Source organism: Dermacentor variabilis, chromosome 11, assembly GCF_050947875.1.
Source record: "Dermacentor variabilis isolate Ectoservices chromosome 11, ASM5094787v1, whole genome shotgun sequence".
Taxonomy (NCBI): domain Eukaryota; kingdom Metazoa; phylum Arthropoda; class Arachnida; order Ixodida; family Ixodidae; genus Dermacentor; species Dermacentor variabilis.
In genome coordinates, this window is record NC_134578.1 from 90,768,454 (window position 1) to 90,786,518 (window position 18,065).

Below are 18,065 nucleotides of genomic sequence, written 5' to 3' on the forward strand. Positions count from 1 at the left end.
TTTTTTTTTTGACAGAAGCCAATCTGTAAACCATGGAAGTAAATCAGAGTCATCAGAAGCTTCAAAATGATGTTTCTGTGTCGGTAGGCGTAGTATGTTTATTTCTTGCGATGAAAGATAAGTATCGTGATGTACCAACAACAACCTGTGACCTGGTGCTGTGTGGAATAATATCTAATAGGCCCAGAGGCAGGAAGCTATCTCGCTTTTAACTGGGTCAAGCGATGGCCACAACACGCATTGTGTTCATGCATTACAAGATGCGTGGATAGCTCCAGGAGATAACTGCATACAAAAGTAAACAAGGAAACGACCTTGCCGGAGCAACAAGCCGTCGATGAACAGCGTTACGTCTGACTCGGACTGCTGCATGGCGAGGATATCCCGTGCGCGACAAAGTCGCTTTGCGTGCTTGCGGTAGAATTGCGCATTAGTATTTTTCAATTTATACAGCGTTATTATCCGCGAAAAAATAACAACAAAGAAAACATGCGATGTGTTTGTGACTCTGGCCGGTAACCTACCTTTTTATTCTTGATAAAGGCGACTTCGCAACTGTAACGTAGGAATAAAACTGCGTCATTATGAGAAACGTAAAGTTCCCGAAACTATTATAATCAGTTTCCAAAAAGAGTTTTGAACAAGTAGACAGTTTGCGAAAGGGCGCCGCTATTTCTGGAAGGCGGTATCATATCATTTGGCTGGCATCTCCGACTGCGGTTGCAATGTAAAATTCAAGTCACGTGGTAATTACGCAGCTCCAGAAAAACGACTTGCGTACGTAGGGACGACGGATTCAATGATATTTTGGCAGGTGAAAGACATTCAAGATAGTTGATCATTCCGCTACTATTCGCCAATTCAGTAGTAGTCATCAGAATCCAAAGCATCGGACGTGAATTCCAGTATGTTCATCACGCTGAAACGGCGAAAGCGTACGTCATCTATGCTTGACTAAATGTTTTTTCACGTCATTAACCAATACAATAGGCAAATAAAGGAGTCGAAGATTTTATGTATATTTGTAGCAGCTACAAAGAATTTTCATATGATAAAGCTGTCCCTGCTGTATAGTTGAAACACGTCATGGCTATCCAGGAACGCCGAAGCCGCAGCAGAGATTATGGCACGCATGGAAACTTTAGACCACTCCCTCGCTCTAATAAGCCCGGCGATATTCCGAACGTATACACATTTTTTCTGACAGGGGACCTCCTGTCAGAAAATATATACATTAGAGGAAATACAAAGCGAAGACTAACACTAAGTTAACACTAAGAATTCAATATAAGCGACTGGTCGCAAACGTCACAACATAAAGTACCAAGTGTAGAATGATTATTTCAAGCATTCTTATTCGCACTTCGTGTAGCATGAACACGCAAAGATTAAAATGTTCACCTGGTTGATGGCGGGCCCACCCCAACAATGTTTCCAGTGAGAAAAGGGGTATTGTCTTCGTCGTTAGCAAAGTCATCAGGTGGTGGCGTCAGAAGCCATGCGGCGGTTATATCATCCAGGATAGTTGCTTCGGCTATAAAGCAAACAAAACGACAGTATCTTTTGAGGACATACCACTCTATAACGCAAAACATGTTGCATGTGGCTGGCCGCAATCTGATTATGTTTGCTTGGGAGAATAAAATCGTGCCACAAATAATTGCTACATAAGTATACCGACATTCTCCGCCTTTTATGCACTTTTTTCTTCCTGATTTGCTCTTTGCATCAATTATCGCCGACATAAACCAACCTCACTGTTACACTGTGTTCAGAAAGAATTCCAAGTTTAATTATTTGTCTGCACCAAGATGGAATTAGTTATTTGCAGATGCAAATGAAATCGGTTTATCTCCTATCTAAAGACGATAGAATTAGGCAAAAGCATAAATGAATCGCTGCTCGCAAAAATTTGGTGATGGTGACCGCATGCGGTCGCGCGTAATATTGCACGTATCATACACTTGTGCACACATTTCGGTTTACAATGTGTAAGGTATACACTGTGTACACAATGTAAACGGTAATTTGAGCACTAGTGCTGGATACGTGCAATTTTCCGCGCGACCGCAAGCGTGCGGTGCGGCTTGCGGCGATGGGGGGCTCGAGAGTAAATCGGCACTTAATCTGCCCTAAGTGGCAGGCAACACATCGGGCATATGCACGTAGTGCGCATCTTCCGACGAGTCACTGGCGGCGGCATTGAGAAGCACCCTCCTGAAAGGAGTCAGCCGCCAGCCGAAATTTTCTGCGTCGTTGCGCGTGCTTGCTGGTGTGATTCGCGCTTTCGGAGCAAACTTAGGCAACACCCATCGCACGTGTGTGGTGGCGAAAGCTTCCAGGCATGTCGAAAAATAATTGCGGCGTGGTGGGGTTCTCATATACCAGCAAGAACTTGCCAGCGCCACGGTTCGAACCCTTCGCCACGAGGCCTCATGAGCGGGATCAACGGCAGCTATTGATCACCACGGTTCGGCGATAAACTTCTTGTTGTCATGGTTTCTGTTGCCATCTCGGTATTCTTAGCACTTGAAGGGGAGTGCACAAAATGAGAGGAGTGCCGTTCGGACAGCTTTGGGGCACTTAGACTACCGGCCTTTCACAAAGGAGAAGACCTTCGATCCGTGGCCTCGTGCGTCTGCTATGTGCAAGGGCAAAAAGGTGCTGGTGCGTTTCTTGACATGCAAAGCGCGAACTTCTTTTACCCATCTCTCAATTCATTTTCACCCTTCTCCAGTGCTGGGTAGCTTTCCGGGCTCAGCTAAGCTAACCTGCCTGCCTCTTCCTGACGACTTCCCTCTCTCTCTTTCTCTAGCACTTGAACATGTATGCACGGGCAAGCGATGAACTTCATACGGTCTAGACATGCTTGTTTTTGTTTGTCAGCAGTGCAGCATGGGGGTCAAAGCTAGATATTTCGCTTGGGTTCCAAATGCCGCTTAACACTTCTACATTTGGCGCTTCTTTACCGCTTAGATATAACAAGTTCATCTTGTATGTACGAGCTGCTGAGGCTTGCAAGGACCGATTTAGTTTGTTCATTGCGCATTAAACCGTAGCATAAGTTGTCGAGCAGTTCATGTTTTGTATTCACGATATGTTCGCGCATGTTGAACTGTTGCTGCTGCGGAACAATTCTTTCTCGGCATGCGTTGAAGCTCACACCACCACACACATGCGACGGGTGTTGCTTATTTCTATCGGAAAGCGCGAACCAAACAGACAAGCATGATCAACGACGCAAAAATCACGGTGGGCTGCTGCGTCTTTCCCGCGTGCATTTACGAGACCGCCACCAGTGGCGCATCCGTCGGCGCGCACTTCGCGTGTAGACCCGTTTTTGCTGACCAGCTTACTTTACCGGAATCGGATGAAGCTTTCGGCGGTGCTATGCACGCAGCCTCAGCAAAAGCGCGCAAATACCAATACATTGCTGTTTCTCCCACGCTTACGTACGATCACCTGACGGAAACACAAAATGTGTGTTTGCCAACGCAGTATGTCCATCCCTGCTTGAAAATGTGGAGTGGTAAAGCCCTGTGCAGCAGTTGGCTGCAGAAATAGTGATGGGTGTATTGAGGAATGAAGTGAATCTGTGTGACCAGGTTCATGGAGCGCTTCTTTCTACGGCTTGTCTGTGTGCCTGGCTCTGTGCGATTAATGATTTTCTAGAGGATAACAAAGTGAAGTCATATACCAGCGTCCTTGCAAGAACAAACTTCCTCCCCGGAATGTCGGCAAGAGTTTGTCCTCCTCGATAGACAGTGATAAAGGTAGTAGCGCTGCTTCGTGGCATAGTAAGCTTATCGCACTTTATCTGCACAAAACCACTCCAACTCATGGAAACTTACGTCCACTCTATGGCAACGTATATGAAGAAAATGTTCTTGGGCGCACACTTCAGTCAACGCACCGAAGCATCGGTGACGGTTACTACGCCGACAATCGACTGATGTTCACAGCTGAACGTGATGGTCGACAGAGTAAGCTAGTTTGTAGCAATAACACGTTTTTGGAAGAAGGTACAGAAAAGTACAGAATAGTTCCGTTGCACACTCGCTTGTGCGCAGCAAGAACTTTATCGCAACTTAGTCCACCTATGAGCGATTAGGCAAAAAAAAAAAGGTAGTGTCCACATCGATGAACTTTACTGAAACAGAACTTAACGAAACGGAAGTTTACTGATCCCCACAGGCGTCATGCACATCCATTATAAACTAGGAAACAGCGGAGATAGCTGAGTTAAGCAATGGACGCGTTACCACGATTTCAAAGATCGCGGCGCACACGGGATCGCCGTGTAAAGTGTCAATACAGGGTGGAATGTTCCGTCTTCTGGGCAACACTGGCAGGACAAATCAGGCTTCACTAACCGCTGCCTGACTCGCTGGAAACGCTTAACTATTTCCGCGGCTTAAATAGCGGGCATGTGGCTGCATGGCCAAGGCATGCTAGTAGAACGATGGGAACTGAAGGCCCCGCTATGTAGAGTAATTGACATTGCTTGACCGGGTGACGTCACGTGCATGACAGTGTCAGCGTTACAACGTGCAAAGAAATGGCCGAAAACGCCCGAAAAGGCGCAAGCGATCGTTCTTTGAATTATGGAAGGTGGTTCGGGGCGCTTGGCCGGGACTACTTCAGGAATCAAGGCTAAGTGCTCAACGAGTGCGTACACGCGTTTAACAAAGACGAACATAAGCAAAAGAACTGCATAGGCAAGATACAAGCGGTACACAGGACGAATACTTTCAAGGCTATAGTAAAGATAGCTTATGACCCGCTGAAGCTGCAAACAAAACTGATTACAAGGCTACTTTCGCGGAAAGCTCGCAGGTAGGAACGTCCGTTCTATCTTTAAATGGCACTGCTGGCACGTGTCCTTCAAGCCATGATTGCGCTTCACTAATTTCCTCGGCATGCATGCGCGTAAAAAATAAATTAGGGGATTTGAAGTCGCGAGGTTATGTCTGATAGCTTGAGCACAGATAGCTATCACTCGACTAAGCATTCGTAGCCGCACACGTAGCACAGCCATTGAACGTGCAAAATTTGTACCCAATGCCCTTAGATCGACAAGGATTAGATTATTACTGGCCCAAATGCTGTGGACACTTGGGACTTCAGACAAGCTTGCCGCTAAGCTTCAACGGAATGCTATACTTCTTACAGGCAACAAACTTGGAAAGACTGGCTCCAACAAAAGTGTATCTTACCAAAACGCTGGCCAGGTTGGTGGGCCACTGTCTGGTCTTTCCGGTCACAAGTCTTCAAGAGGCTTCCTGTCTTGTCCGGCGCGTTACTCATAAACAATCCACGAACGTCAGCCCTGGGTTGACGGGAACTGGCAAATGCTAAACCAAGTTTGTCGAAGTGACCTTCCAGTATTTCTTCGGGCTTTTTTTGCAGCGCGACATGGAGAGCGGCAGCGAGGCGCAACTCGCACCTCGTCGTGACGTGTACCAACAGACATGGCAGCGAACGCGGAGCGCACAAGCAGATAACGTCGTGCTGCAATAACGCGTCTCCGGGACGCGTGGCCATGACGCAGGCGTAGACGACACCTGCACTCTCGGTCTTGGCGCACTTGATATGGCAGCCCGGATACTTCAAAGCAGTCGCCAATCGCTCATGCAGAATGAAGCGGGCGGTCAGCGCCGCAGCGGGAGTGGGAGCTCCAGTGGCACGATAAGAACACCACGAGCGCAGTAGTTGCCTTTCCGCGAGGCAGCAGTACAGCCAGGCAACGAGGAAGGTACGGGTCTCTTCCGTATAAAGACCTTCCAGGGCAAGTCGAATTGAGTGTATAGCCTGCATCTGCGTAACATCCGTCAGGTCTGGTAGCCACCAGATGTCGGCTTCCTTCAGGGACAGCAGTTCTTCCGCGGACATTTGGGCGAGCGCACCGCAAAGCACTTCCAAGTCTCTTTGCGTCATCGCAAATGCCGAAAAAGGCTGGGGCGAGCTTCCTGTAGCGCCAGCTTCGACCTTCGATACTGTGACCCTGCTCTGCCACTGTTCGTCGCCGTCGTATCGGTTGGTGCACAACAGTTATCCGTTGCTGGTGAATCAAAACTTGCTTGCAGTGAATTCTGTCGATGCTGCAGCGTAATGACTACACGGGGCGACAACTCCGTAGCACAGTGAAACGTTAGCAGGTGTGTCGCAGGTTATTGCGTTTTCTTGCGCTGGCTTCCGCAGCGCCCTCTAAAAATCTGCATTCCACAAGTACCCGCCACGCGAGGTGTTCCTTCGCTTCGAGGATGGCTTGCACAATCTTGATAGCACACCTACCTAAAAAAATGTAACACGATGAACGAAGCTGAGCAAGCGAGAACATTACTAAAGAAGACACCTTATAGAACCAAAACAGGGCCATGACGCACTCCTTTGTCATTCTGGGTCATTCCGTACGTGTACGCAGATTCACGTGAGCTGAAGCCTGAAAGCAGGAAAGGGAGTATTCATGTGGCTGTTGCAAGAAAGAAAAGAAGGGGAGAATTCACTGGCCGACGCCTGAACAACAGACATATGTGGGCGCTACGCGACTCTTCTGTCCGCAATACTAATAGTGACATCACAGTCTAATAGGGGGATTTACTCGGGGCCTTGTGCCTTTCATGCAGGGTGCATCTGATGACTTCAAGTGGCTCCAACCAAAAAGTAAGCTTATTTTCCGTACGTTTCAGTGCCAACTCGGCTCCTTGAGGGAAAGGGGGCAGGGGGGGTAATGACGACGGGGACGTCAAGGCGCAACTTTTAAGATGTCATAATCGACGTAGGGGGAAAAAGCGTGTGTAAAATGAAGTGAAAAAACGTGTGTAAATGAAGGCGAAGCTACGTTCGATGCCGATCACATCACATGCTGTGGCATCAAGTCAATTGCAGACACTGAGGCCAGCGTCGAATCGGTCTGCCTGCAGACGAGTGCAGTAAGGAACAAACTTTAGCGCGTTTCCAAATGTAAACCTAAAAAAGAGGAACGGCTGTAAAATGCAACAATTTACGAAATTCATAACGTACAGGGGTGATCACACTCGTCTAGAACCTCCAGCTGCGTACGGCGGAAGAAATAAACTGAAATTTAGCGTAGCTGCTTGACTGGCGGCACGGTTTGAGCACTGCGGCACATACGATTACTATTCGCTTTTTTCTCTTCGGCGCGTCCATGGCTTCTGCGAGACCAAACCATAAAGTGAATGAGTAAAAACTTTATTGAATATAAATAAAATAAGGCACGATGGATGGAGCCTGTATTCCAGGGCCCCACTGGAACGAACGGCTCCCTGGGCTTGGTTCAGAAGATCCAACTGGCTCTCCCGACCCTCGTCCGCAAGCCATGCCTCCCACTGCCTATTCCTCATTAGTGGATGTTGGTGTAATATGGGGCTGTCTATGTGAGGAGGCCTCCTCGGGCCCTCCCACGTGATGTGCTCTAGTGTGGGTGTGTCTGTGCACCACGGGCACTCGTCAGTGAACCTCGCGGTATTTATTCCGTGTAGGTGGTGCAGGTCGGAGTATGTATTCGTGTGAATACGACGCCAGACCCTCTCCCGTCGGCTGTTTAAATCGGAGTGAGGTTGTCCAAAACGTATTCGCCCTTGCTTTTGCTGTAGGATCATGTCACGAGAATTCGGTGGAAGATCGTCGCTAGGCCATGCCGTTGCTCGGACGTTTAATCCTCGAGCAATACGGTCTGCCCTAGCGTTTCCTGCCAGTCGCTCGTGTGCCGGACGCCAATATGATAGTGTGGTGACCCTCTAGTTGATTGCCTAAAATTTTTATTATTGATTTGGCTGCCGGTCCATGTACAAACAGGCGGCAAGCCGCTTGTGAGTCGGATAATATGACAGCCGAACTGCCTTGGCGCTCGGCGTCCTGAATGGCCAAGGCGATGGCTGCAGCCTCTGCCACGCACGCCGAGGCGGTTTTGAAGGATGACGTTGTTATCTTTTTCTTGCATGTAGAGACCACCAAACCCGAACCATAGAGTAACATAGTAAAGTAAAGAGTGGACACTCCCGTAGGCGACTGCGGCCGACTTTGGCCCTCAGCGCCCCCAGTGGAATCGGTGAAACGCACCAGCCTCTAAGATGGTCGCCGCACGCCGCGGAATGTCGGACGCCATAATTTCAGTTTCGGTTATTTTATTATTTTTGCTACCCATAACTTTGTATAAATCGAGCGACTTCACGTAGGTGCTTCTGCAGCTGTTGATATGTTAACATGACGAGCACGCAAAGGTATTTCACTTGATGCTGCTTTTATTTAAGTTCGTATTTGTTGTTTCAAGCTGTAACTTACCACAACAATCATGTCAACTGTTGAGGAATTAGAATTTTATTGTTTGTGATATTGTGCTTCTAGTAAAAAAGGGTATCGTAAATAAATGTGCCATGTTCCTTCAATATCAATCAATTCCCTGCACAGCCAAGAACACGAAAATAGCAGCCAACAATTTATTGCAGCAAGATTGTGAGAAAAGTGGCAGGCATGAAAACAGAAAGAAACTGCGAAATGCAAGTCATGCAGAAAAGTCGGAATTTAATGGCGTGATTGTAATAACTTTTTTCGACAAGCAAAACACATACAAGACGGGTTGTATCTAGCCAGAGAATGAAAAAAAAAAAGACTCCGAGGACACGCTAGCAATTAATTTGCTCAAAATGGGATTGTTTTAGAAGGAGAAAATATGACTCTTTTTCTTTTACTTCTGCGAAAAAGGGTTCATTAAGGTAGCAAAATTATGTGAACGGTTGCGTGCCAAAATAAAATGGCTACAAAAATAATTGGGCGTGCCGCAACCTCCTCATCTCGAATGTATAAGCCAGTGCGTTCCTCATGAAACAGCTGCAAGATATTGGCGTGTCAGTCAATTAAGCACTTTGTAACTGTATAATAATTAAGGTTACTTAGGTCTCACTAATCTCAAGGTACCTTTAATAGTTGATCAGCCTCCGTTGACTTAACCTTAGTAACTAGTATTCATTAGTCTAATAATTTAACATACATTCATTAAAATAATCCTCGCTATTCCTAATTACCCTCAATTATTCGCCTTTACGTTAAGCTAATTTTTTCATAACTGACCTTATTATTCTTTATTAACCTTACTTACACACATACCTTAGTACTCAATATATATAGCCAAAATCATAAATCTCATTAGTCATACGTAGTCATAAGGCATTCTCATGTATACCTCCATAAGACCTCATGTACACCCATGCATTCAGTGCCTCGTGTCACGCATTATGGACTGGAAAACGGACGGACAGACGGGCAGAGTACCGAGGGAAGTCGCCCTGGAATGCTTGCCAGGAGTACCTGATAACCATCGGCCTTATGTTATTGCTTCCACGTTTCCACTGCGCTTGCGTACCCAACGCTGTTCCCTGGCAGTAGACCTTGCGCGGCAGGTCGCGCTACTTGCGCAACCGTCATGCGAGGTGGGGCGGAGAGGGGTTCCAGCTAATTCTAGTGGACTCTTTCCTATCAGCCATACCTGGTTATTCTGGCCACCAATAGATGACGCCACAAGCGGATGCGCTTCTCCTTGCTGCCACTTGCTGGCGCTCTAAGCAGCGTCCGCACAGCTCGGGCAACACGCTCGCGCGTTCCCTTTCACAAAGGACCACCCTGTACAAGGAAAAGCAGTGTGATACGGACAAAAAGTTTTATAGTTGCAGTCAGTTTGTGAGTGCAGAAGTTGGGGCATTTGCTACGGTTCGCCGTGCTCTTCTCAGTTTCGCAATGGATGCAGCTGCAGTAGAATTTAGCTGCAGCGGCGTCGAGCATGCAGCAATGCACACGGGGGCTGTCAGGAAAATTATGTTGAAAGCCGTGACGGCGTCCCCCGAGACTGGCGTGGAAAGTGCGTTTCGTGGAATTGAGCCGTGACGACGAGTCCTTAAGCAAAGCCGTTTCCACGGCGCGATGGCGCATGCCCCCTGCCCCAGCGAATTAGTCGCCAAACGTCTTGGAAGGGTCGCGTGCGTTGCCGCGCGCCGGAAAGTCCCCAGAAAAAAGAAAGTGCCGGGAAACGCGCTGTTGTAAACCCTCGTGTAGAGTTACTGTATGTGCTACACGGTAGCATATACAGTAACTCTACCCTCGTGCAGCTTACTGCATTGAAACTCCACTGGTAGCTCGACGTCGCTGCGGTGCCGAAGACGTGCGCAGCGTCAGGCTGCAACTCCACTGTGAAACAAAAAAACTCTCGGGGCCTCGTGCCAATTGTGAAGCACGTGGTTGCTGGCTTGCGTTGACAGCTATCAAATTTAACAAAACAACCTGGCGCGTTGCACTTGAGCCACACCTAAAAACATGTTGCTGAAAATAGTTTTGCAGCGTCGGCCCTCTCTTGCATGTGGTGGCAGCGCGTATCTGATTTCACGTATACTCGTTTAAGGCGCGATAACACTGGGTCGATAAGAGACAGGCAAGACGCTGGCGCCAACGACTGACTGTCTGTTGTGCGTTACTAAAACCATTTTATTAGGCCAGGCCGACAACGACGCAGCTGACGAGCGTGAGTTGTACTGCGACGGCTTTCTTGATGACGGCAACGATAAAATCAGCGTGCTGACCATCGTTCGACCGAATCCCGCACTACCGGCCATCGAACCGACAACGCCATACCAAAAGCGTCTTCGCTTGTATGTGTAATTAATGGCGCTCAAAATGAGTCAAACATGCCTACCAAGTTGAAATGCACAACTTTCAACCCTCTCAAGCCGTGCACATGACGTTTCAGCCAATGTTGATCCTGTTCAGCGAAGGTTAAGCCTGGCGCGTTGAGGTCGTGCGCAATGTAAGTACTTAAGAAGATGGGAACTGCTTTGATAGTTCAGTTCTGGCCTTATAAATTTGAAATAAACTGCATTTCACTTCGTACTGCGCATACTCAATAAGCGGCGACACAGCGCTGTACGACACCATACCCGTGGGCTGCCGGTCGCATTCGCTACGTAGATGGGTGGGTCTGTACGTGTTGTCATGCTGAGACATTTCTCAATTTCAGAGCTCAACTGTTCTGCGTCCAACCGGAAACTAGAGACAGTGCATTCACACAGCGGCGTAAACAACCGCCTCGCTCAGTTACCAACGGTATCAGCTATTGCATGCGTGTTTTCGCAAGGGAACAACACGGCCTATAAATGAGCACTGAAGCGAGCACAGTTTCCTGTAATAATGCTTAATGGCACGCGCAAATTGTAAGTATAAAGTGGTTAAAGAAAAGCGAGAATCAGTAATTAATTACGAGCCCGTGATATCTCCATCTGGATCACAGTTGCTGTAGTTTAAGTGGTTCGGCCACTCATATAGACTCGTCTCAGGGTGGAACAACACAGCGCATATGCGCAGATATGTATGTTTTACTATGTTTTGAAATTATTTCATATCAGCGATACGCCTTTTCAGAAAAAATTGACGCTGACAACGATCTGTGGCTGTAGGTGTCACAGCAAACAAGTACACTCCTTGCTAAACTTCGAAGACTTCTTCAATATGCGAAATGTCAAAATAACGTGTAAAACGAATACAAGAAGCAAGCTGCAAGGTCACAAATCAGCGACAACAAACTCCAAGGCATGCGTATAGGCAAATCGAACTCAGCATGCCTTTATCGGCTGTTGCGTTTCGCCTGCGACACGTGGTTTTGCCGGCGCGACTGCGGCGGGGCGGCAGACATTTTGGCCCGATCGTCGTCGCCGCAACACTCATCGCCAGGTGTTTCCAGGCGCGACTGCGGCGATGCGACCGCCTAGGGACCATCCTCGCATTCCAGTCATTGTGCCCGAAACAGGCGATGCCAAAGCAGGGATCTCATTCCAGTCATTGTGCCCGAAACAGGCGATGCCAAAGCAGGGATCTCGTTCCAGTCATTGTGTCCGACCGGCAGCGCCACGACAGGGTGCTACGAGATCGTGCTCGACATGGTGCTACGGCATCGCTACGACAGTGTGCGTCACCATTAGCCCATTGTACATTCACGTGCTCGTCTTTTGAGGGGTTCCTTCTTGCCCTCAACTGCGAGAGTATAAAAACAGCTGCCCCCGGACGCCAAAAGGAGGGCTCCGATTTCTTCTGTTGAGTGAAGTGCTCTCCCGTCTCCCTACTTCGGTCAAACCTGACCGCCAACTCTTTGCGATGTTAAAATAAACAAGTTGTTTTGTTGTTACCAGTCGACTCTTGCTTTGCCGGGACCTTCGGATGCTTCCAGTTGTACCCCAGGCCGCCAGGCCAACGCTACCCTTGGGGCTTGCGACCCAGGTACAACCACGGGCGTCAGCGCCGAGTTCCCAACAGATCGTACCAGCAGTCCGGATTCCAAACATCTGGTTGGCAGCGGTGAGATCGCCTACGACTTCAAACAACTGTCTGCCAGCGGCGAGATCGCGACAACGGAGGCCAGCAGCGAAGAGATGCAGTTGACTGTATGCTGAGCAGCTCAACGACGATCCGGGAGCAGTGCAACGAGCCCTGTGTGACGACTGGTTGCCTGCAGCGGAACGACTGCGCGGAATTCCTGCCTGCGAGGTTTGGTGAGTGCGGGACTTTCTTCTTCTGAGCTTTGCCAGGCTTTTGTTAGTGTTAGAAACAGAGCTGGTAATTGTGGTTGTCGTTGCTGCCGGGTTAGTTGCGGCAAGACAATAGTAAGCAGTAGAGAAAGCAGCATTCAGAGCAGCCATGGATTTGAAGTCGTTGCGCAAACCGAAATTGTTGGAGCTTGCAAGAGAGTTGGGTCTGGATGTCTCAGACAAACTAAGAAAACCGGAACTGATAAAGGCTATTCTTGAGTTAGAGGCTGAGGATGACGAGCTGTCGGAATGCCTTGAGACCATTGAAGAGAGAGAGACTGCAAAAAGACAAGAGCGTGAACGTAAAGAACAGAAAGAAAAAGAAGAGCGTGAACGTAAAGAACAGAAAGAGCGAGAGCAACAAGAGCGTGACCGTCAACACGCTTTGGAAATGAAGCGTCTTGAGGTAGAGATGGAACGCGCTCGTAATGGAAGTCAGGCACACGGTGCAGGAGAACGTTCAAAATGACGGACCTGATGCGGCCGTTTAAGCTTGGAGAGGACATTGGTTTGTTCCTGGTTAACTTTGAGCGAACGTGCGAGAAGCAGGGGTTCTCTCGGGAAACGTGGCCACAGCGCTTGCTCACTTTGTTACCCGGCGAGGCGGCCGACGTAGTCGCTCGCTTGGATAGAGAGGAGGCAGAGGATTTCGACACAGTGAAATCGAGTCTTCTAAAAAAGTACCGGCTGTCTGCGGAGGCGTTCCGTCGGAAGTTTCGGGAAAATGAGAAAGGCAGAAGTGAGTCATATACAGAGTTTGCGTATAGGCTTATGTCGAACATGCAGGAGTGGCTCAAAGAAGAGAAAGCGTTTGGTGACCACGATAAAGTTCTGCAGTGTTTCGGGCTAGAACAGTTTTATAGTCGGTTACCGGAGAACGTGCGATACTGGGTCTTGGATAGGCCAGACGTGAGTACGGTGGCTAGAGCCGCTGAGCTAGCCGAGGAGTTTGTGACGCGTCGAGCTCGCGGAGCTAAGGACGGTCAAAAGGGTGAATTTGGCTCGAAGTTTGAGAGGCCGAAGTTCACACCCATGAGAGCAAAGGGGGACACGCGTAGTGCGGATGCGAGCGAAAGCAGTCCGACCAAACGTAAAGAGACGGCGGCAGCCAAACGCAGAAAGCGGTTCGAGATGAGGCGAGCGCGCTTGTGTTATACGTGCCAGAAGCCGGGTCACTTTTCGGCGCAGTGTCCGGAAACAACACCAAAAGTTGTGTTTTTTTCAATAGGCAGCACTGACGAGAACATGAAGCTTCTCGAGCCTTACATGCGAGACCTCCTCGTGAACGGGAAAGAGTGCCGAGTGCTTCGCGATTCCGCAGCTACGATGGATGTAGTTCACCCGTCTTATGTAGAACCCCATATGTTCACGGGCGAGTGCGCGTGGATCAAGCAAGCCGTGGAAGCTCATAGCGTGTGTCTGCCGGTAGCAAAAGTGCTTATTGAAGGACCTTTCGGAGCGCTTGAGACGGAGGCGGCAGTGTCATCTATGCTGCCACCCCAGTACCCGTACCTATTTTCAAACAGGTCCGATCACCTCCTGCGCGAGAAGGGGCTTTTGTTTGGTGAAGCTAGTGTTCAGGCCTTAACCAGATCGAAGGTTCGGGAGCTCGCTGCAAAGGCGGTAGTTGCGGGGCCGACGTTATCAAACAACGAAAAAGGGTCAGAGGCGCAGCAAGCTGATATTCCGAGCACGCCCGAACTGAATAAACTTGAGTCTGTAACGTTAAAGGCGCCAGATACTGGAGAGGAAACGCCCGACGCGGGAAAGTTAGAAGAGCTATCTACTGATTTGCTCATCGCGCCTACGTCAGACGGACTTGATAGGTTGCTAAAAGTCAGCCGGACGGCTTTGATAGCCGAGCAAAAAAAGGATGGCAGCCTGGAAAACGTGCGCTGCAATGTCAAAGAAGGTGTCGCCAGGAAAACTGCGCGTTTTGTGGAAAGAGGTGGAGTCCTGTACCGGAAGTATCTAGACCGCCGAGGAGTGGAGTTCGATCAGCTGGTCGTGCCTCAATGCTATCGTCAGGATCTGTTGCGCTTGTCACACGGGGGTTCGTGGTCCGGACACCTAGGAGTTAAGAAAACTAAGGACCGTCTCTTGCAAGAGTACTATTGGCCAGGGTGTTTTCGGGACGCAGACCATTTCGTGAGGACATGTGACACTTGTCAGCGGGTGGGCAAACCAGGGGACAAATCGAGGGCGCCGTTGAAATTGGTACCTATCATTACGGAGCCTTTTAGACGGCTCGTTATTGATACTGTGGGACCTCTGCCGGTAACAGCCACGGGGTACAGACACATTTTGACTGTGATCTGCCCAGCGACAAAGTTCCCTGAAGCAGTGCCGCTTAAAGAACTCAGCTCAGTTGAGATAGTTAATGCACTACTGTCCATATTTGCGCGAGTTGGTTTTCCTGCGGAAATCCAATCAGATCAGGGCACAGTGTTTACTAGCGCTTTGACGACAACTTTTCTCGAAAGGTGTGGGGTAAAGCTGTTACACAGCTCAGTGTACCACCCACAGTCGAATTCCGTTGAGAAGCTCCACTCCGTCATGAAGCGCGTGTTGAGAGCCTTGTGTTTTGAACATCGAACTGACTGGGAGCTGTGTCTGCCTGGGGTGATGTTTGCTTTAAGAACCGCGCCGCATGCAGCTACGGGGTTTTCGCCAGCTGAACTGGTGTACGGTCGCTCGCTTCGATCTCCGCTTCGCATGCTTCGAGAATCGTGGGAAGGTAGGGGCGACGACCCAGTCGTGGTGGAGTACGTGCTTAAGCTCCTCGAACGCTTAAGAAGGGCACAGGAGTTGTCAGGTGAAGCAATGACAAAGGCCCAGCAGAGGGCCAAGGTTTATTATGATCGGACAGCCAGGGCCCGTCGTTTTGAGGTTGGCGATGAGGTCATGATATTGCGCACATCGCTAAACAACAAACTAGACGTGCAGTGGGAGGGCCCAGCACGAATTGTTCAGAAACTGTCGGACGTTAACTACGTGGTAAGTCTGCCAGGAAAGCGGAAAGCACAGCAAGTTTACCACTGTAATCTGCTCAAACCTTATAGACAAAGGGAAGCAGTGGTGTGCATGATGGTAAACGTTCCTGAAGAGCTTCCGGTCGAGCTTCCGGGACTAGGCTCAGTGACGAACAGGGAAGACACCGGTCAAGTCATTAGTGACCTTATCAGTAAAGCACCGCTGTCGCCCGAGCAGAAAACCGAACTACACCAGCTATTACAAGAGTTTCAAGGTCTGTTCTCTGAGAGGCCTGGTAGGACTTCTGTACTTACTCATGATATAGAACTTACCTCCACAGAGCCAGTACGATCCAAGGCGTATCGGGTGTCACCCCGCCAGAGCGATATTATGGAGGCTGAGGTAAAGAAAATGCTACAGCTCGGTGTTGTTGAGGCAGGTGAGAGTGATTATACCTCCCCTTTGATTTTAGTTGAGGTACCGGGCAAGGAACCTCGTCCTTGCGTCGACTACCGCAGGCTTAATTCCATCACTAAGGATCAAATTTATCCGATCCCTAACATCGAGGAGCGCCTTGAGAAAGTTAGTAGCGCTCAGTTTATTTCCACCCTAGATCTTGTCAGGGGTTATTGGCAGGTTCCACTTACAGAAGAGGCTAGTAGGTATGCGGCGTTCATTTCACCAATGGGAACATTCCGTCCTAAAGTGTTGAGTTTTGGTTTGAAGAACGCGCCATACTGTTTTTCAAGTCTCATGGATAAAGTGTTGCGGGGACAGCAAGAATTCGCTTTACCGTATCTAGACGACGTAGCGATATTCTCCGCATCCTGGTCTGAGCATATGACACACTTGCGGGCAGTGCTAACCCGCCTGCGCGAAGCAGGCTTGACAGTCAAGGCTCCTAAGTGCCAGTTAGCACAGGCCGAGGTTGTCTACCTCGGTCACGTGATTGGTCAGGGTCGTCGCCGCCCCTCTGAAATAAAAGTGGCCGCTGTGCGAGACTTTCCGCAACCGCGCACAAAGACCGATATTCGGTCGTTCTTGGGTGTCGCCGGCTACTATCAGAGGTACATCCCTAGGTACTCTGATATCGCGGCTCCCCTGACGGATGCTCTAAGAAAAACAGAGCCTCAAACAGTCGTCTGGGACGAGACAAAGGAAAGAGCTTTTAGCGCCCTAAAGAGTGCCCTAACAAACCAGCCTGTGCTACGATCGCCAGACTATACAAAAGGGTTCATTGTTCAGTGCGATGCTAGTGAGCGAGGCATGGGCGTTGTACTGTGCCAACGGGAAAATGGAGAAGTAGAACACCCCGTCCTGTATGCTAGTCGTAAGCTGACCAGTCGTGAGCAGGCGTATAGCGCCACCGAGAAAGAGTGTGCGTGTCTCGTGTGGGCCGTTCAGAAATTGTCATGCTATCTAGCCGGCTCGAGGTTTATCATTGAGACGGATCACTGCCCTCTCCAATGGCTGCAGACCATCTCTCCCAAAAATGGCCGCCTCCTGCGCTGGAGCCTCGCTTTACAACAATATTCCTTTGAGGTGCGTTACAAAAAGGGGAGTCTCAACGGTAACGCCGATGGCTTAAGTCGAAGCCCCTAACGTAGGAATCAGCCTCAAAATTGTTTGTTACTGATGTTTTTCTTCCTGAGGCAGGATTTTTTTTTAACATATTGCTTTTGTTTAGTGTTTCAAAGTGATGATATGCTTTCTAGTGCAATTTTTCAATTTGTGGACGCGTTCTGAGTGATGCTAGACTACTGTAAGGAACTAGGCAGTGGTATAACAAGGGGAAAGAGCCTGGCAGGGCTTAGTGAGGGTTGTGCCGTGCTTGCTGACTGAGCGGTTGAGTTTCAGCGTAGTTCTAACGCTTGCCGGGAACGAGAACAAAAATGTGAACTCTCCCGAAGTCACTTTGCAGTGTCCCGTGCGAACCTGAACGAGAGAACGAGGCCTTCTCTGTGCGCTGCGCTCAAGAAACGTCGAGGGACGCCCGACTTCGGTTATGAGCATCATCGAGCGACATCCCTCCGGACAGCGGATGCAGTCCCCTGTCCATCGGGATCTCCTTCCCCCGGCGGGGCGGTCTGTTGCGTTTCGCCTGCGACACGTGGTTTTGCCGGCGCGACTGCGGCGGGGCGGCAGACATTTTGGCCCGATCGTCGTCGCCGCAACACTCATCGCCAGGTGTTTCCAGGCGCGACTGCGGCGATGCGACCGCCTAGGGACCATCCTCGCATTCCAGTCATTGTGCCCGAAACAGGCGATGCCAAAGCAGGGATCTCATTCCAGTCATTGTGCCCGAAACAGGCGATGCCAAAGCAGGGATCTCGTTCCAGTCATTGTGTCCGACCGGCAGCGCCACGACAGGGTGCTACGAGATCGTGCTCGACATGGTGCTACGGCATCGCTACGACAGTGTGCGTCACCATTAGCCCATTGTACATTCACGTGCTCGTCTTTTGAGGGGTTCCTTCTTGCCCTCAACTGCGAGAGTATAAAAACAGC

The 18,065-nt window shown here is 49.5% G+C and overlaps 1 protein-coding gene across 1 annotated transcript; it reads right to left on the bottom strand.

Moving 5' to 3' along the window:
• Positions 1 to 1,397: 1,397 nt before the first annotated feature.
• LOC142563377 (uncharacterized) lies at positions 1,398 to 6,260 on the bottom strand. Its single transcript, XM_075673936.1, has 2 exons — positions 5,217 to 6,260; positions 1,398 to 1,534 (listed from the first exon to the last, which is right to left on the bottom strand). The coding sequence occupies exons 1-2, from the start codon at positions 5,935 to 5,937 to the stop codon at positions 1,398 to 1,400; spliced, it is 858 nt and encodes a 285-aa protein (XP_075530051.1). The 5' UTR covers positions 5,938 to 6,260.
• Between the last annotated feature and the right edge of the window lie 11,805 nt (positions 6,261 to 18,065).